Source organism: Stomoxys calcitrans, chromosome 5 (genome assembly GCF_963082655.1).
Source record: "Stomoxys calcitrans chromosome 5, idStoCalc2.1, whole genome shotgun sequence".
Taxonomy (NCBI): Eukaryota; Metazoa; Arthropoda; class Insecta; order Diptera; family Muscidae; genus Stomoxys; species Stomoxys calcitrans.
Genome location: NC_081556.1, coordinates 35,348,279 through 35,371,407, shown reverse-complemented (window position 1 = coordinate 35,371,407; position 23,129 = coordinate 35,348,279). Strand labels below are relative to the sequence as shown.

Sequence of the window (23,129 nt, the reverse complement as noted above, 5' to 3'; positions counted from 1 at the left end):
ATGCGACGAGGTGACCTACTTTTGTGTAAAAAAAAACTGGTTTTATTTTGTTTCTATTACAACTGACGTAATAAAAAGTAACAAACTTTCTGCCACGCTTGAGGAACATCACTGCAAGTCATACTCCAACATGCGGAAACTAACATGTTACATAGGACTTGTATGAAACCTATGAAGACCAGAAAGAGATGCCACATTTAAAAAATGTATATAAATATCTGGGAATACTTAATCTAAAGGTGAACAATTTTCGCAATTTGGGTTTTTTCGTGGCAAAAATCATATCTTTTGAACCATTTAAGGTAACTGAATGATTTAAACGGCATATGAAAGATAACTGTTCAGGCTATGAAATTAATGTTTAAAAAGGGAGCTAAGCCTTGTAGATGCTAAGTTATAGCTTATCAAAATCAGAATTTGTGGAAAATGGTAAAAATGGTAAAAATGGTAGGAGGATTAAAGAAATATTTTACAAGTTATATATTTTTCCCCCATATTTCAAAACTTTAATGTTTTAAAATTAATAGCTAAAAAATATAAAAATAAATTTTTTTTTTTAATTTTCATCAGAATTAGATCGCACAAGAAGCTGATTACTGGCTTAGATGTATGTCCATAATGACATGGGGCGGATTAATATCTGCACCCTCTTTTCAACCTAACCTCGTCAGAATTTGTATATGAATCTATGACTAAAATACTTATCATTTCTAAACTATAATTTTTATACCCACCACCCAAGGATGGGGGTATATTCATTTTGTCATTCCGTTTGCAACATATCGACATATCCATTTCCGACCCTATAAAGTATATATTCTTGATCAGCGTAAAAATCTAAGACGATCTAGCTATGTCCGTCCGTCTGTCTGCTGAAATCACGCTACAGTCTTTAAAAATAGAGATATTGAGCTGAAACTTTGCACAGATTCTGCTTTTTGCCCATAAGCAGGTTAAGGTCGAATATGGGTTATATCGGACTTTATCTTAATATAGCCCGTATATAGACCGATCCGCCGATTTAGGATCTTAGGCCCATAAAAGCCATATTTATTATCCGATTTTGCTGAAATTTGGGATAGTTAGTTGTGTTAGGCCCTTCGGCATCGTTCTTCAATTTAGCCCAGATCGGTCCAGATTTGGATATAGCTGCCATATAGACCGATCTCTCGATTTTAGGTCTTGGGCCATAAAAGGCGCATTTATTGCCCGATTTTGCCAAAATTTTGAATAGTGAGTTGTGTTAGGCCCCTTGATATCTTTTTGCATTTTTGTCCAGATCGGTCCAGATTTGGATATGGCTGCCATATAGACCGATCTCTCGATTTAAGGGTTTGGGCCCATAAAAGGCGCATTTATTTTCCGATTTTGCCAAAATTTGGAACAATAAGTTGTGTTAGGCCCCTTGATATCTTTTTGCATTTTTTCCAGATCGGTCCAGATTTGGATATGGCTGCCATATAGACCGATCTCTCGATTTAAGGGTTTGGGCCCATAAAAGGCGCATTTATTGTCCGATTTTGCCAAAATTTGGAGCAATGAGTTATGTTGGGCCCTTCGACACCCTTCTTCAATTTGGCTCGGATCCGTTCAAATGTGGATAAAGCTGCCATATAGACCGATATCTCTATTTAAGGTCTTGGGTCCATAAAAGGCGCATTAATTGTTCGATGTCGCCGTAATGTGGGACAGTGAGTTATGTTGGGCCCTTCGATATCCTTTTTCAATTTGGCCCAAATCGGACTAGATTTTGCCATATAAACCGATCCGCCGATTTAAAGTTTTAAGCCCATAAAAGGCACATCTATCGTTTGATTTCGCCGAAATTTGACGACAGTGAGTTTCGGTGGGCCCTTCGACATCCCTCTTTAATTTGTTCCAGATCTGTTCAGATATGGATATAGCTGCCATATAGATTGATTTCTTATTTTATGGTCCTGGGTCCATAAAAGACGCATTTATTACCCAATTTCGCCGAAATTGGAGACAGTGAGTTGACTTAGGTCCTTCGACATCTCTCTTTCAGCCCGACCGAACTTAAAGCCTTTTTACTTTTTTTTTGATAATTCTACACTTTTTAAGTAAAGGGTGATTTTTTTGAGGTTAGGATTTTCATGCATTAGTATTTGACAGATCACGTGGGATTTCAGACATGGTGTCAAAGAGAAATATGCTCAGTATGCTTTGACATTTCATCATGAATAGACTTACTAACGAGCAACGCTTGCAAATCATTGAATTTTATTACCAAAATCAGTGTTCGGTTCGAAATGTGTTCATTCACCGTAACGTTGCGTCCAACAGCATCTTTGAAAAAATACGGTCCAATGATTCCACCAGCGTACAAACCACACCAAACAGTGCATTTTTCGGGATGCATGGGCAGTTCTTGAACGGCTTCTGGTTGCTCTTCACTCCAAATGCGGCAATTTTGCTTATTTACGTAGCCATTCAACCAGAAATGAGCCTCATCGCTGAACAAAATTTGTCAAAATTTGAACACATTTCGAACCGAACACTGATTTTGGTAATAAAATTCAATGATTTGCAAGCGTTGCTCGTTAGTAAGTCTATTCATGATGAAATGTCAAAGCATACTGAGCATCTTTCTCTTTGACACCATGTCTGAAATCCCACGTGATCTGTCAAATACTAATGCATGAAAATCCTAACCTCAAAAAAATCACCCTTTATATACCTCCATACAGAAAATAAAAAATGACAATCCCTTAGCTAGTTTTCGAGATATAACACTTGAAATCGGACTAAAATACCTAGGTTAGGTTGAAAAGAGGTTGCAGATATTAATCCGCCCCATGCCACTATGGATATGCACCTAAGCCAGTAATCGGCTTGTTCTGAGCTCTAAAAACTATAAAGTAACCTCTAAGAAGAACATTTTAAGTGAGGAATTCCGTGCTACTTACAAAATTCTTAATTGCTTTCAGTACCACTCCCCTAAGTTGGTTCATGTCTGGTATTGTGTCTCCACCTTAGTACCGGTATCCGTTAGACGCGAAAGCCGGGCAATGACAAATAAATGCTCCAATGTCTCATCAGCTTCCCCGCATGCCCTACACATGCTATTACTCGCCGCACCGATTTTACATAAGTGAGCTCGTAGTCCTATGTGTCCCGTTATGATACCAATAGCTATACTGAGCTCCTTCTTGCTTCCTTTCAGTAATAACGTCGTCTTCTCACGATCTGGATCCCCCCAGAGGATTTTCGCTGTCCTACCGACCGTTTCGCTATTCCACAATGTTGCATGCGCATTCGTCGCCCACTCCCTTAACTCGGACTGCGTCGACCCGAATGGCTTCGGGTTAACCAAGTTTATTGACGGCAGTCCTCGGGCCTTCGCCGCCAAATCGTCTGCCTATTCATCTCGTCTTACTCTGTTATGGCCCGGCGCCCAAACGATACGGATTTTGGCATCCTCAGAGAAGGCGTTAATCTCCTTCTTACACTGTGAGACTATTCGTGACCTTACCGTCCTGGTTGTTATTGCCCTTATGGTAATTTGACTGTCGGTAAAGATGTTCACACTTTACACCGTGATCTACGCCCGGATCTCCGCCTGCAGGACCGTATTATGGTCAGGCAGTCTAAAACAGATTTCAGTCCCTGGGTTCTCAATGTAAACCCCAGACCCACTCTGTCCTCTAGCTTTGATCCCTCTGTGTAATCCATTCTTTCAATCCAAGACTGTGCCGATGGCAGCAGTGCCTTGCACTCGACTTCAAGGTTCATCTCAGGTATCCGATCGGAAACCTCTTCCCTTCCTTCTAGGTTTCCTATCGTAAACAAAAAATCTGACATTTTTGTGGGAATGTTTTTTTGATATCGTTGGAATGTTTTACATAGCATAGGGTCTTCCAAATTTCGTAAGCGCACATGAAAATTTTGATTTTTCCCACCTGTTTCCTCAAACTGCGCCATAGTGCGTTGGTAATATTTTACAACAAATTTTTAAAATAGTTCTTCAAAAATCATTTTCTTTCATTTAACACCTTTTTGTATCTTTTGAATCTTTGCAGCTGTCATTCATTTCTTATTTGATAACATATACAAATATGGAAATTTCAGAGTCTGGATTGGATACTATTTAAACATGGTCATTTCAGATCCAAAGGATGTGGAGGTAACTATTCTCTAAAATAACACCATGAAGACATTCTATCATGATATGTTTTAACCACTTACAGTTCATTTTATCCAGCAACACTTTAATTGCAAAATCGGATGTCTACGATATGATGCATCCTTGGCTGGGCCAAGGTCTTCTCACCAGTAAAGGCTCAAAGTGGCACAAACATCGTAAAATGATCACTCCTTCATTCCATTTTAAAATTTTGCAAGATTTCCATGAGGTCATGAATGACAATTCAACAAAATTCATAGGGAAATTACGTGATGCCTCTAAGGGTGATACGATATTTGATGTTCAACATATGGTTAACTTTTTGACGCTGGATGTTATTTGTGGTATGTAGTTGTTGTTGTGAGAGGTTTACGAGAGGTTCTTGTTGTTTACTCTTTTTGGTTTTTTTTCTAGATACTGCCATGGGTGTACCCATCAATGCTATGGACAATCCTAATTCAGAATTTGCCAGTGCCTTGGAATAGTAAGTTTATGATGAGGCTCAAATAGGGTACTACATTTTTTGATAACTGCAGGGGGAGCGGACCCTCCCCCTTACCCTAATATTCAGAAACGCCAGATCTCGGAGATGGGTGGTGCGATTTAAGCGAAACAAAAATTTTGTATTCAAATTTCGGATGGAGTACCTAGGGGGGCAGCCCCACCCCAAAATCTACCAAATATATATATACACCAATCACGCAATATGGGACTCAAATGGAAGTTATTTAAGATTAGAAAACGTAACTGATATCCAATTGTCGGACCAAGTGTTAGAGGGACCACCCCAACCCCCAAAACACGCCTAAATCGAACATATTTACCGACCACGGAAAAATGGGACTCAAATGAAAGATATTTGCGAGTAGAATACGAATCTGATATCCAAATGTGGGACCACGTTTCTGGGAGTCTACCACTTTCCCAAAACACCCCCAAGCAGAACTTATTTACTGACCATGGGAATATGGGGATTAAATAAAAGGTATTTGAGTGTAGAACTCGAATCTGATATCAAAATATGGGACCAAGTGTTTGGGGGCCGCTTCTCCCCAAAAACATATGGGCTATATCCTTCTGTTGTGGGTATAAAAAGGGTCACTCTAATATACAACTCCCTATTCACACTTATGGAGCCGTAGCTTTTAAAATTTTCAACCGATTTGCTAGGAGTTCGGTACGGATTATCATATGAGCTATCTGAAACCTCTTCCGAAAGTTACATAAATAGCGTTCATAAAAAAGATTCATAAATAGCGTTCATATAGTGGTATTGACTACATATAGGGTGGGTGACGGCACTGTACCATTTTTGTTTTTTATACCCTCCACCATAAGATGGGGGTATACAAAGTTCGTCATTCTGTTTGTAAAACCTCGAAATATGCGTCTGAGACCCCATAAAGTATATATATTCTTGATCGCCATGTCATTTTTAGTCGATCTAGCCATGTCCGTCCGTCCGTTCGTCCGCCTGTCTGTCGAAAGCACGCTAACTTTTGAAGGAATAAAGCTAGCCGCTTAAAATTTTGCACAAATATTTTCTATTAGAGTAGGTGGGTTGGGATTGCAAATGGCCCAAATCGGTCCATGTTTTGATATAGCTGTCATATAAACCGATCTTGGGTCTTGACTTCTTTAGCATCTAGAGGGCGCAATTCTAGTCCGATTTGACTGAAGTTTTGCACCTGGTGTTTTGGTATCACTTCCAATACCTGCGCCAAGTATGGTTCAAATCGGACCATGTTTTGATATAGCTTCCATATAAACCGATCTTGGATCTTGACTTCTTGAACCTCTAGAAGGCACAATTCTTGTCCGATTTGACTGTGTTAAGTATGATTCAAATCGGTTCATTATCTGGTATATTTGTCATATACACCGATCTTGGATCATGACTTCTTGGGCCAATAGAGCGCACAATTCTCATCCGATTTGGCTGAAATTTTGCATGAGGTGTTTTGTTATGACTTATAGAGCCGTAGCGATCCATGGTGGAGGGTATATAAGATTCGGACGGGCCGAACTTAGCACGCTCTTATTTGTTTTTATTTTTGTTTTTTTGTTTTTTTGAATTTTAGTATGTGCTGTAATGTAAATATGCGTGCCTTCAATCCCTTAAAACGCAAAAAGGCAACTTATCAATTCTTCCCCGACTATCAGGATTATTGTAAGGCCCTGAAGGTCCTTAAGGATTTCACATATGATGTAAGTCATGGAATAAAAATTCATTTCGTAGATAATTTCCTTAACATTTGAAATAATTTAAGGTCATTGAAAAGAGAATCGCTCTTCGCAAGAAGGAAGAATTGGAAAAAGGCAATGCCAAGACTGAAGATGAATTTAGCAAACGAAAATTGGCTTTTTTGGATACTTTACTGTCATCAACTGTCGATGGCAGACCATTAACAGTGCAAGAATTATATGAGGAGGTATCCACATTTATGTTTGAGGTAAGTGTAGCTATAAAAAAGTGCAATAATGGATTTAATTGTTTTTGCTTATATCTCTCAAGGGTCATGATACTACCACCTCAGCCTTGGCCTTTAGTATCTTCCTGCTATCTAGACATTTGGGTGTGCAGAAAAAAGTCTATGAGGAACAACAGCGTGTAATGGGCGGTAATTTGAAACGAAGTGCCACCTACCAAGAATTGACTGAAATGAAATATTTGGATTTGGTTATTAAAGAAATCTTAAGACTATATCCTAGTGTACCCATGATTGGTAGGGATACCGATAAGGAGTACAATATGAGTAAGTATTGTTTTTGGAACTTGAAAAAAATAGAAATTATTTTTGTTTTATATTAATTTAGATGGAAAAATCCTACCCAAGGAGACTTCAATTGTCATTTTCATCATGGCCCTGGGTTACAATGAAAAAACCTTCCCCGATCCTTATCGCTTTAATCCCGAGAGATTTGAATCCATCCATCGTGGTGATGATCATAATCCCTTCGATTATGTGCCCTTTAGTGCTGGACCTCGCAATTGTATTGGCCAAAAATTTGCCATGCTTGAAATTAAGACAGTTATTTCGAAAATTGTTCGTTATTTTGAAGTTTTGCCCGCAGTCGATGAATTGGAATCCAAAGATGGTTATGTCAGCAACTACTTTGGGCCATATAGAGAGAAAAATCCTGAGTTACACAAGTATGATCCTAAATTGGCCATGGTATTAACTCTGAAGTCTGATAATGGCATTATGGTACGCATGAGAGAGCGAAAATAGAATAGAGTAGCATGAGATGTTAAAACTTTTTTTAAGTGTCAGCAGTTTTGTTTTATGTTGTTAGCTTATAAACTTGTTTGAGATATAATTATTTAAAAAATATGATTTTTTTGAATTTTTGGCATATATTCCTAATGGTAGGTATGTAGATGATGTTTTAAGCCCTTTAGTGTGTCAAGCAGTAAAATTGGCTGACAGGGGGAAACATATCAAGCTATGGACCAATTTGATATGCCGTCTTAATATTCTTAACGTTTTCCCAATCGGATATAAATATCGTCATCGAAAGGTTTGAGAAGTAAAAATTGTGTGATAGTTGTTGGGGATAAGATCTTTCATTGGCTAAGTGCCTCGGATGTATCTTTCGCGGAGCTGAGGAATTTTATTCTGGATATATTCGGGGCTTTTTCCAGCTTCCACTTTTATTTTCTTAACTCAGTCAAATATTGATGCCCTAGTCAGATGGTGCTCATGTGGCTTTCGCCTTACTAAAGAGTCTTTTGTAACTTTTTCCTAGGTCAACCAGGGCCTATGTGGTTCTCTCACTCCGTTATGGCCCAGCGCCCTAGGTTAGGTTAGGCTAGGTTGAAAAGAGGGTACATATATTAATCTTCCCCGTGCCACTATAGACATACAACTAAGCCAGTAATCGGCTTGTTGTGCGATCTAAAAACAAACAAGTAAAAGCGTGCTAAAATCGGCCGGGCCGAATCTTATATACCCTCCACCATGGATCGCATTTGTCGAGTTCTTTTCCCGGCATCTCTTCTTAGGCAAACCAGGATATAAGGAAAGATTTGCTCTGCTATTAGAGCGATATCAATATATGGTCCGGTTTGGGCCACAATTAAATTATATGTTGGAGACCTGTGTAAAAGGTCTCCAACATATAATTTAATTCGAATAAGAATTGCGCCCTGTGGGGGCTCAAGAAGTAAAATAGAGAGATGGATTTTTATGGGAGCTGTATCAGGCTATACACCGATTCAGGCCATAATAAACACGTATGTTGATGGTCATGAGAGGATCCGTCGTACAAAATTTCAGGCAAATCGGATAATAATTGCGACCTCTAGAGGGTCAAGAAGTCAAGATCCCAGATCGCTTTATACGACGGCTACATCAGGTTATGAACCGATATGAACCTTATTTGACACAGTTGTTGAAAGTAAGAATAAAAAACGTCTTGCAAAATTTCAGCCAAATCGGGTAGGAATCGCGCCCTCTAGAAGCTCAGCTATATCAGGTTATGGACCGATTTAAACCATACTTGGCACAGTTGTTGGATATCATAACAAAACACGTCGTGCAAAATTTCATTCCAATCGGATAAGAATTGCGCACTCTGTAGGCTCAAGAAGTCAAGACCCAAGATCGGTTTATATGGCAGCTATATCAAAACATGGACCGGTAAATTTCAAGCAGCTTGCTTTACTCCTTCGGAAGTTTGCGTGCTTTCGACAGACAGACGGACGGACGGATTGTTACCCTGATCTAGAATATATATACTTTATAGGGTCGGAAATGGATATTTCGATGCGTTGCAAACGGAATGACAAAATCCTTCGGTGGTGGGTATAAAAACAGCATATGATTGACATTTTCGTAACGGATATCGTTTTCAAAATCGTATCAAAAAATTACTCTAAACCATCGATATTTTTCTCATTTTATATTTGTCTAGCTAGCAGCTGCACCTATTTTTTCGCACATAACTGTATATATTATACAATAGATATAAAACATTTGCATATGATATCTAAATGTTCATTGCTTGTTGGCTCATTATGATTATCAACATCTTGGGCGGAAAGATTATTTTATTCCTTCATTGGTTCGATATGGATCAACGGTCCTTCAGCAGATTTCTTCACAAAACGATTCAGGGCATTAAAAAAGCACTGTGTAGAATTTTTTGGCGTTTTAATCGTATGGCTGCCTGAAGTATTAAACAGTTCGTTTAAATAAGACTTTAATGGCCGTTAAAGATTAATTCAGCGTCGTTCTGTTTATTGCAAGCGAGTTAAGAAAGAAATTCTTATCATATGAGGAACACATTTTAACAATGATAGCTGCATCAGGCGAATTAAAATTTGTTGTTCTGGTTTTGCAGCCTGTATATGCATTGAAAAGCTGGCATCGGCGTTTTTATTGTGTTGCATGTTTTAAAAAATTTCACTCAATTTTTCATTTTCAATAAACGGGATACCGCTTTTGCGAAGAACACATGCAACATTACTGTTTTGCTGTTCCTTGAGTATAATTTTCAAAGTTTTAATTTCTTCTCTTATGCCGATTAAAGCATATTCACTTCCAGCCTCTATTTTATCAACACATACAATTACCGCTCGCAATTGGCCATTCATTATATCCAACTTTTTTTCTAGTTTTGCACTCTCATTGAGCATGTCATGATGCCTAGCCTCTAACATTTCTCTGAATTTTTGAAAACACTTATCTATGGCTTGCATCAATTTAAAAGGGGTATTACCGCTGTAACAAACGCACGTCTTTTATGTTTTTTTATACCCTCCACCATAAGATGGGGGGTATACTAATTTCGTCATTCTGTTTGTAACTACTCGAAATATTCGTCTGAGACCCCATAAAGTATATATATTCTTGATCGTCGCGACATTTTATGTCGATCTAGCCATGTCCTTCCGTCTGTCCGTCCGTCTGTCTGTCGAAAGCACGCTAACTTCCGAAGGAGTAAAGCTAGCCGCTTGAAATTTTGCACAAATACTTCTTATTAGTGTAGGTCGGTTGGTATTGTAAATGGGTCATATCGGTCCATGTTTTGATATAGCTGCCATATAAACCGATCTTGGGTCTTGACTTCTTGAGCCTCTAGAGGGCACAATTCTTATCCGATTAGAATGGAATTTCGCACGACGTGTTTTGTTATGATACCCAACAACTGTGCCAAGTATGGTTTAAATCGGTTCATAACCTGATATAGCTGCCATATAAACCGATCTTGGGTTTTCACTTCTTGAGCCTCAGAGGGCCCAATTCTTATCCGATTAGAATGGAATTTTGCACGACGTGTTTTGTTATGATATCCAACAATTGTGCCAAGTATGGTTCAAATTGGTCCATAACCTGATATAGCTGTCATATAAACAGATCTGGGGATTTGACTTCTTGAGCTTCTAGAGGGCGCAATTCCTATCCGATTTGGCTAAAATTTTGCATGACGTATTTTATTTTTACTTTCAACAACTGTGTCAAATAAGGTTCAAATCGGTTCATAACATGATATAGCTGCCATATAAACCGATCTGGGTTCTTGACTTCTTGAGCCTCTAGAGGTCGCAATTATTATCCGATATGCCTGAAATTTTATACGACGGATTCTCTCATGACCATTAACATACGTGTTTATTATGGTCTGAATCGGTCTATAGGCCGATACAGCTCCCATATAAGTCGATCTCCCTATTTTACTTCTTGAGGCCACAAAGGGCGCAATTCTTATTCGAATTGGCTGACATTTTACACAGGTCTCCAACATATAATTTAATTGTGGTCCAAACCGGACTATATCTTGATATCGCTCTAATGGCAGAGCAAATCTTTTCTTATATCCTGGTTTGCCTAAGAAGAGATGCCGGGAAAAGAACTCGACAAATGCGATCCATGGTGGAGGGTATATAAGATTCGGCCCGGCCGAACTTAGCACGCTTTTTCTTGTTATTTGTTCTTTATTTGCTTACATCTTATGGCTATGCTTAACAGATGATGAGCGAGTCTGACTTCTTGTATTTTTTGGATGGGAAACCCAAGCATACGTTCATGTACAATAGTAACGGTTCTCACTATGAGTTGTTTTTGTCGAATGGTCTTGGCAGCCTAACATGTAAAGAGAGCAGAGGAACGATCTTTACATATGCTTGGTGATACCAGTACATAATACATAGAATGCATTTGTTAACAGAGTTGTGGCTCTTAACTTCTTACAGAGTGACTGGAATACTTCTTATGTTGTTAATTCTGTTAAACGATAAGTGTTGTATACATGTATTGGTTATTTCATTATTTTAAGCCTAACAATACTACAACTTTCTCCTCATATTACACCCTACACCACCACTGTGGTACAGAGTATTATAACTTAGGGCATTTATTTGCCCTAAGGAAGAGAAATAGAACCATTGACAAGTATGGCAATCTACTCAGAATCACTTTCTGATTCGATTTAGCTATGTCCGCGTGTCCATGTTAAATTGCGTACAAAGTACAGGTCACCGTTTTTATCCGATCGTCTTAAAATTTGGTACAGGCATATTTTTCGGCCAAGAGACAAAGCCTATTTAAATTAGCAATAATCGGTTCAGATTTTGATATAGCTCTCATATATATGTTCGTCCGATTTTCAGTAATAATGCAATAGAATGGTCATTTGTTTACAAATTCTCTCGAAATTTGGCAGGAAGTATTTTCTTATAACTCTGGACATTACTGGTAAATTTCATAGAAATCGGTTCAGATTTAGATATATCTCTCATATATAAATATATATATATATATTTTTATATCGCCCGATTTTCACTCCTAGTTACAGGCCAATCTACCCAAAACTTCGTACAACACTTTCCCCAACGACTGTCACAGTATCTGAGAAGTTTGCTTGAAATCCGTTCAGATTTAGATATAGCTCCCATATACATATGCATCTATAGACTTAAAAATAAAAAAACTCTTGTTTCATCCTTGGTATAAACTGAATTACTTAAATTATTTTCTTTTTCGTTTTCATCTTTTGTCACATCTTCTTGGATACCTGATAGAATTTGTTGAAAAGGATCTAGAATTGTATTTGGTAAACTTACTGGTGAAGCAATCTCAACAATTAAAAGCGTCCTAAGTTTGGCCGGATCGAAACTTGGGAACCCACCACCATGGATTCCGCTAAAAATTTATACAAAATAAATTAAGTTGTAGGGCATAATTTTATTCTACATACCAAACTTCTGTTAAACCGATCTTGGGTCTTGACTTCTTGAGCCTCTAGAGGGCACAATTCTTATCCGATTAGAATGGAATTTCGCACGACGTGTTTTGTTATGATACCCAACAACTGTGCCAAGTATGGTTTAAATCGGTTCATAACCTGATATAGCTGCCATATAAACCGATCTTGGGTTTTCACTTCTTGAGCCTCAGAGGGCCCAATTCTTATCCGATTAGAATGGAATTTTGCACGACGTGTTTTGTTATGATATCCAACAATTGTGCCAAGTATGGTTCAAATTGGTCCATAACCTGATATAGCTGTCATATAAACAGATCTGGGGATTTGACTTCTTGAGCTTCTAGAGGGCGCAATTCCTATCCGATTTGGCTAAAATTTTGCATGACGTATTTTATTTTTACTTTCAACAACTGTGTCAAATAAGGTTCAAATCGGTTCGGTTCTTGACTTCTTGAGCCTCTAGAGGTCGCAATTATTATCCGATATGCCTGAAATTTTATACGACGGATTCTCTCATGACCATTAACATACGTGTTTATTATGGTCTGAATCGGTCTATAGGCCGATACAGCTCCCATATAAGTCGATCTCCCTATTTTACTTCTTGAGGCCACAAAGGGCGCAATTCTTATTCGAATTGGTTGACATTTTACACAGGTCTCCAACATATAATTTAATTGTGGTCCAAACCGGACTATATCTTGATATCGCTCTAATGGCAGAGCAAATCTTTTCTTATATCCTGGTTTGCCTAAGAAGAGATGCCGGGAAAAGAACTCGACAAATGCGATCCATGGTGGAGGGTATATAAGATTCGGCCCGGCCGAACTTAGCACGCTTTTTCTTGTTATTTGTTCTTTATTTGCTTACATCTTATGGCTATGCTTAACAGATGATGAGCGAGTCTGACTTCTTGTATTTTTTGGATGGGAAACCCAAGCATACGTTCATGTACAATAGTAACGGTTCTCACTATGAGTTGTTTTTGTCGAATGGTCTTGGCAGCCTAACATGTAAAGAGAGCAGAGGAACGATCTTTACATATGCTTGGTGATACCAGTACATAATACATAGAATGCATTTGTTAACAGAGTTGTGGCTCTTAACTTCTTACAGAGTGACTGGAATACTTCTTATGTTGTTAATTCTGTTAAACGATAAGTGTTGTATACATGTATTGGTTATTTCATTATTTTAAGCCTAACAATACTACAACTTTCTCCTCATATTACACCCTACACCACCACTGTGGTACAGAGTATTATAACTTAGGGCATTTATTTGCCCTAAGGAAGAGAAATAGAACCATTGACAAGTATGGCAATCTACTCAGAATCACTTTCTGATTCGATTTAGCTATGTCCGCGTGTCCATGTTAAATTGCGTACAAAGTACAGGTCACCGTTTTTATCCGATCGTCTTAAAATTTGGTACAGGCATATTTTTCGGCCAAGAGACAAAGCCTATTTAAATTAGCAAAAATCGGTTCAGATTTTGATATAGCTCTCATATATATGTTCGTCCGATTTTCAGTAATAATGCAATAGAATGGTCATTTGTTTACAAATTCTCTCGAAATTTGGCAGGAAGTATTTTCTTATAACTCTGGACATTACTGGTAAATTTCATAGAAATCGGTTCAGATTTAGATATATCTCTCATATATAAATATATATATATATATTTTTATATCGCCCGATTTCCACTCCTAGTTACAGGCCAATCTACCCAAAACTTCGTACAACACTTTCCCCAACGACTGTCACAGTATCTGAGAAGTTTGCTTGAAATCCGTTCAGATTTAGATATAGCTCCCATATACATATGCATCTATAGACTTAAAAATAAAAAAACTCTTGTTTCATCCTTGGTATAAACTGAATTACTTAAATTATTTTCTTTTTCGTTTTCATCTTTTGTCACATCTTCTTGGATACCTGATAGAATTTGTTGAAAAGGATCTAGAATTGTATTTGGTAAACTTACTGGTGAAGCAATCTCAACAATTAAAAGCGTCCTAAGTTTGGCCGGATCGAAACTTGGGAACCCACCACCATGGATTCCGCTAAAAATTTATACAAAATAAATTAAGTTGTAGGGCATAATTTTATTCTACATACCAAACTTCTGTTAAACCAGCAAAAATTAAAGCTTCTAGGAACCGAACAAGAGACCGGTTCATATGGACAGCTCCCACGTTATAGACTGATAGACTGAATTTAGTCGTTATTGGAAGTCATAAAAGAACACTATGTGCAAACTTTCAGCCAAATCGGACAAAAATTGTGGCTTCCAGGGCTCTAGGAGTCAAACCGGGAGATCAGTTTATGTGGGAGCTATATCTTAATCTGAATCGATATTCTCAACGCCCATTTGCAATTCTCCAACGACCTACATCAGTATTAAGTATCTGTGCAAAATTTCAAGCGGCTACCTTTACACGATCCAACGCTATCGTGATTTCGACAGACGGGTGGAAGGACATGGCTAGATCGATTCAAAACGTCGAGAGGATTAAGAATATATATGCTTTATGGGGCCTTAGGTGAATAATACGAGGTGTTACAAACGGAAAGACTAGATTAGTATACCCCCATCCTATGGTGGTGGGTATAAAAAATACTTATGGGAGTTGTTGTTTTCGCACATTTTAATGTCTACTTTGGGATGGGTACTTCTTTATCGCGTAAATATTATAAAATATTGTATATGCCTTGGAAATTCTTGTACCTGATAGCCACTTGTTTGTAGCTCTAATGATATTTGCCATTGGTCTTAGACCAGTTTGGGCTTAGGTGAAATTTTAAAAATTGTCACGTTCCGAGTTTCCCATCCGCAATCAACCGATCTTCGCAATATATTGTCCGCTCTTTGCTAAGTCATAGAAAAGAAAGGCCATGGGATTATTTTCTTGTGTACGTACACAATAATGTGCAATAGAGTGAGTATTTTTGCCTATCACTGGTCTATATGCTCAAATACTCACTCGCTCTCTCTAGTAGAAGAGACACAAAAAATAATTATTGGTCCAGTAAACGAATAATCATTTGCGGCTGTCGAAGTTATAGTTATTTTTAATAATGCTGCGAAACATTTCACACTTACAATAAAGGCAAAATTTCATACTAAAAGTAATTTGTTTGTCGTAAAAATGTCCCAAACGTTTTATTTTCTTTCGTGTGGACATATATGGCCTGTATTTGGCAAGGCAATTTGTGGACGTATGTGCACTTTTATATAAATTTTAGTCGTAAGGGCCACAATTCAAGTATTCTAAGTGATGAAGACATTTAATCACTTATATGTGAACACTACTGAAATATAAACTGATATGCCATGGGCATATTTTTGCTAAATATTAAGCACCAATCTTTATTGGTTCGAGAGTTATGGTGATTTCGATTGACAGAAGGAAAGATGGTTGAACATTGCTGGATCAACTTAAAATAACTACATGATCAGCAATTGCAATGATTAACAGTTACGCAAATCTATATTTCGAAATGTTTCAATATCAAATTACATGTTTCGATTAGTATACTTCCCACCCTAATATGATGGTGAGTATACTTACTGAGATGATTGTTAAAAATACCAGTTGAGTAGTAGCAACCAACATTAAGAATAAGCAACCAACAAAGAATAAGAGAATAAAAAAACGATAGCAGATGCAAAAAAAAAAGAAAAAAAATGAAGAGAAAAAATATGTGAACGAAGCGATCAAATGCAACGAATATTAATTCAGTATAAAATCAACACCAATTTGTTGTTGAGGTTTCAGTTAAACGAAGACACTCCAACGGATAGGCTTTTCGCGGATAGTAATCCAATTTTAAGTAAAAATGTTGTTTACACTTTTTATATTGTTGCCGCTGTTGTGGTTGTTGTTCAATGAAATTCAGCGCCTAAGAAAGAGCAGACAAATTGCCCATACGCCGGGTCTTAAAACATTGCCCTTTATTGGCAATGCCCATCAAATGGGAAAAACGCCAAATGGTAAATAAAAAGAAAGGAAAGAAAAAATACAAAAGTGAAATAAAAAAGATTGTTAATTGTGATTGCATTATGAATTAACAAAAAATAAAAAAACAAGTAAGAAGGCGTTAAGTTCGGCCGGGCCGAACTTTGGATACCCACCACCTCGGGTATATATGTAAACCACATTTCATCAAAATCCAGTGAAAAATGCATACCTTATGCCCCATAGCAGCTCTATAGATATCATCCGATTTAGACCAAATGCTTATAAGTACAAGTCATTGTTCAACCGGCAGCTATATCCAAATCTGGACAAATCTGAGCCAAATTGAAGACAAATATCGAAGGGCCCAACACAAGTCATTGTCCCAAATTTCGGCGACATCGGACAATAAATGCGCTTTTAATGAGCCCAAAACCTTAAATCGAGAGATCGGTCTATATGGCAGCTATATCCAAATCTGAACCGATCAGGGCCAAATAGAAGAAAGATGTCGAAGGGCTTAAGGCAAATCACTGTCCCAAATTTCAGCAAAATCGGATAATAAATGTGGCTTTTATGGGCCTAAGACCATAAATCGGACTATCGGTCTATATGGCAGGTATATCCAAATTTAGACCGATCTAGGCCAAATTAACGAAGCATGTCGAAGGGCTCAATGCAACTCACTGTCCCAAATTTCAGCAAAATCGGATAATAAATGTGGCTTTTATGGGCCTAAGACCATAAATCCGAGGATCGGTCTATATGGCAGCTATATCCAAATCTGGACCGATCTATGCCAAATTGACGAAGAATGTTGAAGGGCCTAACATAACTCACTGTGCCAAATTTCATCCAAATCGGATATAAAATGTGGCTTTTATGGGCCTAAGACCCTAAATCTGAGGATCGGTCTATATGGCAGCTATATCCAAATTTGGACCGATCTGAGCCAAATTTACGAAGGATGTCGAAGGACCTAACACAACTCACTGTCCCAAATTTCAGCAAAATCGGATAATAAATGTGGCTTTTATGGGCCTAAGACCCTTAATCGGCGGATCGGTCTATATGGGGGCTATATCAAGATATAGTCCGATATAGCCCATCTTCGAACTTAACCTGCTTATGGACAAAAAAAGAATCTGTGCAAATTTCAGCTCAATATCTCAATTTTTAAAGACTGTAGCGTGATTTCAACAGACAGACGGACGGACATGTCTAGATCGTCTTAGATTTTCACGCTGATCAAGAATATATATACTTTATAGGGTCGGAAATGGATATTTCGATGTGTTGCAAACGGAATGACAAAATGAATATACCCCCATCCTTCGGTGGTGGGTATAAAAAGAAGAAACTAAAACTGCGGCTTATAAGGACTCAAGAAGTCAAATCGGGAGATCGTTTTATATGGGAGCTATATCAGGTTATAACCCGATTTGGACCTTACTTAGCGCATTTATTGAAAGTCAAAACAGAACACTACATGCCAAATCGGACAAAAATTGCGGCTTGTAAGGGCTCAAGAAATCAAATTGGGAGATCGTTTTATATGGGAGCTATATCAGGTTTTATACCGATTTGGAGCGTATTTAGTACAGTTGTTGGAAGTCGTATCACAACACTGCACGCAAAATTTCAGCTAAATAGGGCAAAAATTGCGGCTTGTATACACTCAAGAAGTCTAATCGGTAAATCGGTTTATATGGGAGCTATATCTAGGTGTAAACCGATTAGAACCGTACTTAATGCAGTTTTTGAAAGTCATAACAGAATACTACATGACAAATCGGACAAAAATTGCGGCTTCCACGGGTTCAAGAAGTCTAATCGGGAGATCGGTTTGTATGGGAGCTATATCTAACAACAAATGAAATATACCCCGATCCTTCGGTGGTAGGTATAAAATGTCATTCAAAGAACTTGTCCCATATAAACCGGTCGCCCGATTTGACTTCTTGAGGCATAACAAGCGGCAATTTTTGTCCGATTTGGCTGAAATTTGGCACGTAGTGTTCTGTTATGACTCTCAACAACTGTGCCATGTACGGTTAAAATCGGTCTATAACCAGATAAAGCTTCCATATTTTAGCAGAATGGGGGTGGGTTCCCAAGATGCGGCCCGGCCGAACTTAGCACGCTTTTACATAAAAATTGGTGTCCCTATGTATCTATATCTCCTTTATATTTGAAAAAGTCATTCAAAGAACTTGTCAAATATGATGCATGGTGGAGGGCAAACAAGCTTCGGCCGGGCCGAACTAAACTTCTCTTTTTTATTCCCACCACCGTAGGATAGTGGGTATATTCATTTAGTAGTTCCGTTTGTAACACATAGAAATATCAATTTCCAACCCTACAAAGTATATATAATTCGGATCGTCATGAAATTCTAAGCCATTTTAACAATGTCCGTGTGTCTGTCCGTCCGCCTGTTGTAATTATCTACAGCCTTCTAAAATTGAGATATTGAGCTGAAATTTGCCACAGATATGTCTTTACGATGCACGTTGGTTAAGTTCTTGAACGGGCCAAATCGGATCGTAGTTGGATATATGTAGCTGCCATATAGACCGATCTGCCGATTAAGGGTCTGAAGCCCATAAATGCTTTATTTATTGTACGATTTCGCTGAAATTTGGAACAGTTAGTAGCTTTAGGCCTCCCAACGTAGGACCCAAATATGATTGAAGTCGGACTATATTTAGATATAGCTGCCATATGGACGAATCTGCCGATTTCGCTTTTGAAACGGTGGGTAGTTTAACGTCCCCCGGCATCCGTCCCAAATATGGCTCGGATCGGACTATATTCAGATATAGCTGCCATGCAGACCGATCTCCTGATAAAGAGTATGATGCACATAAAAGGTTTATTTTTTATTCCCTCTTATAAATGCTTTATTTATTACCGGATTTTGTTGAAATTTTAAATACAAAATAGTGACTTTTATTTATTAGACCACTCAATTACCGTGCCGAATTTGGGTGAATAAGTTATCCAATTTTCACTGGATTGTGACGAAAGGGGGTTTACACATATACCCGAGGTAATGGGTATCCAAAGTTCGGCACGGCCGAACTTAATGCCTTTTTACTTGTTTCTTACTGCGCTATAAGAAAAATGTAAACTAGTATGGCTTAACTTTTTATTAGAACGGCTTGCTTCTACTATTGCATTGCTCACTTATTAGTGAGTACATATAAGCATGTAACCTTTTAGTGGCATAACAGTCTGATGAGGCTCCTGGTAAGGCCGAAATCGCGTTCACTGTAGCCTCTCAATACATTTTGCACATCACATTTCATTGACTATTTAAAGGGTTTTTTTTTGTATTGCTTTTCTATTCAAAATGAAAACAAAAACGAAAACCCATCGGGCTTAGTTGGAATCCAAAAAAAAAAAAAATATAATTTTGTGTCCAATCAAAAGAAGCCCAATAACATAAAATTTTAATAACAAATTCAACACCAATAACTTCTTGGGCGAGCCGTAGTGAAACTAAATATGAAATTTCTTCCATTGATATCACTCCATGGTTCAGGGATGTACATATATATATAAGTCATTATTATATATAAAGTCTTATATATATGTACATCCCTGAACCATGGAGTGATATCAATGGAAGAAAATTCAACTTATATCTGTATTTATATATTTTTTTTTAATGTTTTTTGTGTCAAATAAAAATTTGTTGTTCATCTGCACGCAAATATTATAGACTGAGTCAGTCTAATGATTAACTTTATTAAATTCCCGTTTTGTGATTCCATACAATAGTTAGCCGAAAAAACCGGTATTTAATTAAAAACAGAGAATTATTATACATTTAAAATAAAACAAATAACAGCAGATAATCAGAATAAATACAAATAAAAGCCAGTCGGCCGCTTGACAAAAAATGGATAATAGATAGAAATTGCTATGCTATTGGAGCTTAAGAAGGCTTATACTTGGTTTTGAAGTAGATGTCATTGTGTAAAATTTCAGTCAACTTGCATAAGAATTGCGCCCTCTAGGGGTTCAAGATATAAAATCGTGAGTTTCGCTTGTATGGAAGCTATATATCAAGCTATTGGGTTGCCCAAAAAGTAATTGCGGATTTTTCATATAGTCGGCGTTGACAAATTTTTTCACAGCTTGTGAGTCTGTAATTCCATTCTTTCTTCTGTCAGTTATCAGCTGTTACTTTTAGCTTGGTTTAGAAAAAAGGTGTAAAAAAGTATATTTGATTAAAGTTCATTCTAAGTTTTATTAAAAATGCATTTACTTTCTTTTAAAAAATCCGCAATTACTTTTTGGGCAACCCAATATATATCAATATATCAAGCTATGAAGCGATTGTGCAAAATTTCAGCCAAAGAAACTCAAGAAGTATAATCGGAAGATCGGTTTATATCAGGTTATGGATCAATTCAGATCGTATTAAGCACGGTTCAAGGCCATAGAAGAAGTTATTATGCAAAAAATCTGCCAAATCGGATAGGAATTTCGCCTTATAGAGTCTCAAGAAACCAAATCTGAAGATCGGTTTATATAACAGCTGTATCAGGTTACATACCGATTTGGACCAAACAAAACAAAACACTTCATGCAAAATTTCAGCCAACTAGAATAAGAATTGCGCCTTCTATAGGCTCAAGAAGTCAAGATCCGTTCTAGGTTTATATGACAGCTATATCAAAGCATGTACCCATATGGCCCAATTGCAATTCGATCTACACTAATAGGAAGTATATGTGCAAAATTGCAAGGGGCTAGCTTTATTACTTTGAAAGTTAGCTCGAACATATACACAGAAAATAACTCTAGGAAAAGAACAAGTAAAAGCGCGCTAGGTGGGGAAGTGCCGAATGTTGGGAACCCACCTCCATGGGTTCTGCTAAAAATTTATACAAAATAACATCATTCGCCCTCAATTCGTCCCTCTCAGGAAAACGAATCGCGAATGCCCTCACCCCAGCCGGTACTGGTGCCAGGTAGTCGGAGATCCTCCTCAGTCTACCCTCCGTATCCATAACACCCAGAATCGAACTGTGGCCGCAACCATCCTTCTTCAGCATGCCGAGCTCTCTCAGCCTAAGCGCGACCCTCGCGGCGCAGTTCCAAATATAGGCTCCAATGGGATGCATATCCAGCATCGCCTCCGGGCCTGCCTGCGGTGCGGATCTCGGCACCCCTGTGATCCCGGCGCAGGCCAGTCTCTGGACTTTCTCCAACTCCTTCGCACGCGCCCTCTTCCCTACGGCATCCCACCAAACCAGTGCTCCATAGGCCAGTAATGGTCGTCCGATGCAGCAGAGGACAGCATACGTTCCACGACAGTAGTATTTATCATAGACTCGTACTTCCAGACGTGGAACCTGTGCTTGCGCATCAAGCGCTTGTCACGGATCATCAGAGTGGATGGCTCTAGACCCTCCATCTTCCTCAGATACGGTAACGAGCGTTTGTAGCCTTATTCCCGTTTCTGCTCGTTCGTCTTCTATACTTTCTGCCTGCCCCCCTGCGAGGTTCCCACCAATCCATCAGGAGTTGATGTTCCGGCTGCTGTCGGTTCTAAAGAGATCATCCGTACGTCCTCTTCATCCGTTTCATAAAGGATCGCTCCAACTCCCGAGAGTCCATCGCAGGAATCCTCGCAAGGGGGCAAATCAATGTTGTCTTGCTGGGTCAGTATTTTTGGGATAACTTTTAGTTCAGGTTGAATCCGAAGTCACCGCATTCACCTGGGAAACCATGGCGCCCTTGAGCATTATGATTTCCCAGGCGATTGCACTGACCCTAGATTCAACCCCTAAGCCCCCGCATCGCGACAAGATTGTTACCCCGCGCGGAGGTAGAAGTCAACATCGGACAAAAATTGCGGCTTCCAGGGGCGAAAGATGTCACATCGGGAGATCGGTTAATATGGGAGCTATATCAGGTTATAGGCCGACTTGGGCAGTACTCGGCACAGCCGATCACGAGACGATCAAGAATATATATTCTTCATGGGGTCTTAGATGAATAATTCGAGGTGTTACAAACGGAATGACATCCAATGGTGGTCTGTATAACAACTATTATATTTGATAGACAAAATAATTAAAATTTTCTGGATTTTCAAAAAATTCTTTTGTTGGTTTAGTTGTTAGAATACGCGTACTACCATGCGGCACACAAGACTCCCATGTCACTAAGTATTTGCCACTCCAGGTTCCAATCCCCCAGACATTCAAACATTTTTTTGTTGTTTTTTCTTTAAACTTAAAAACATTCGGAAAAAAAATATGTATTTCGTATATTAACAAAATTTTTAAAAACCATTTTTACATTTTTATACTTTCCATCATAGGATGGCGATTTACCAACTTCGACATTCCGTTGGTATCACATCGATATATTGATCTGAGACCCAACATTTACATTACATACATTTTTCATCGTCTTGACATTCTGAGTTGATTTAGCCGTGTCCGTCTGTCTGTCTGCTTGCCCTTCTGTCTGTCTGTCGAAAGCACACTAACTTTCGAAGTAGTCAAGCCAAGCACTTGAAATTTTGCACTAATTCTTCTCATTAGTATAGGTCGATTAGGATTGTAAATGGGTCAATCGGTACATGTTTTGATATTGCTGTCATATAAACCGATCTGGGGTCTTGACTTCTTGAGCCTCTAGAGGGGGCAATGAGTTTGATTTTAGCTTTGTTCGCCTAAAAAGACATATCGGGAAAAGAACTCGACAAATGCAATCCATGGTGGAGAATATGAGATTCGGTCCGACCGACCTTAGCACCCTTTTACCTGTTCCTTATAGTCTTTAATA

The 23,129-nt window shown here is 38.3% G+C and overlaps 1 protein-coding gene across 1 annotated transcript in view; it reads left to right on the top strand.

Moving 5' to 3' along the window:
- LOC106089286 (uncharacterized) overlaps positions 1-23,129 on the top strand; it is a 39,451-nt gene that overhangs the window by 14,367 nt on the left and 1,955 nt on the right. Inside the window, exons 2-9 of the mRNA XM_059369727.1 lie at positions 4,041-4,144; positions 4,209-4,488; positions 4,559-4,628; positions 6,226-6,352; positions 6,415-6,597; positions 6,660-6,900; positions 6,962-7,375; positions 16,193-16,351. Of these exons, the coding sequence (XP_059225710.1) occupies positions 4,041-4,144; positions 4,209-4,488; positions 4,559-4,628; positions 6,226-6,352; positions 6,415-6,597; positions 6,660-6,900; positions 6,962-7,375; positions 16,193-16,351 (1,578 nt within the window). The remainder of the gene's footprint in view (positions 1-4,040; positions 4,145-4,208; positions 4,489-4,558; positions 4,629-6,225; positions 6,353-6,414; positions 6,598-6,659; positions 6,901-6,961; positions 7,376-16,192; positions 16,352-23,129) is intronic.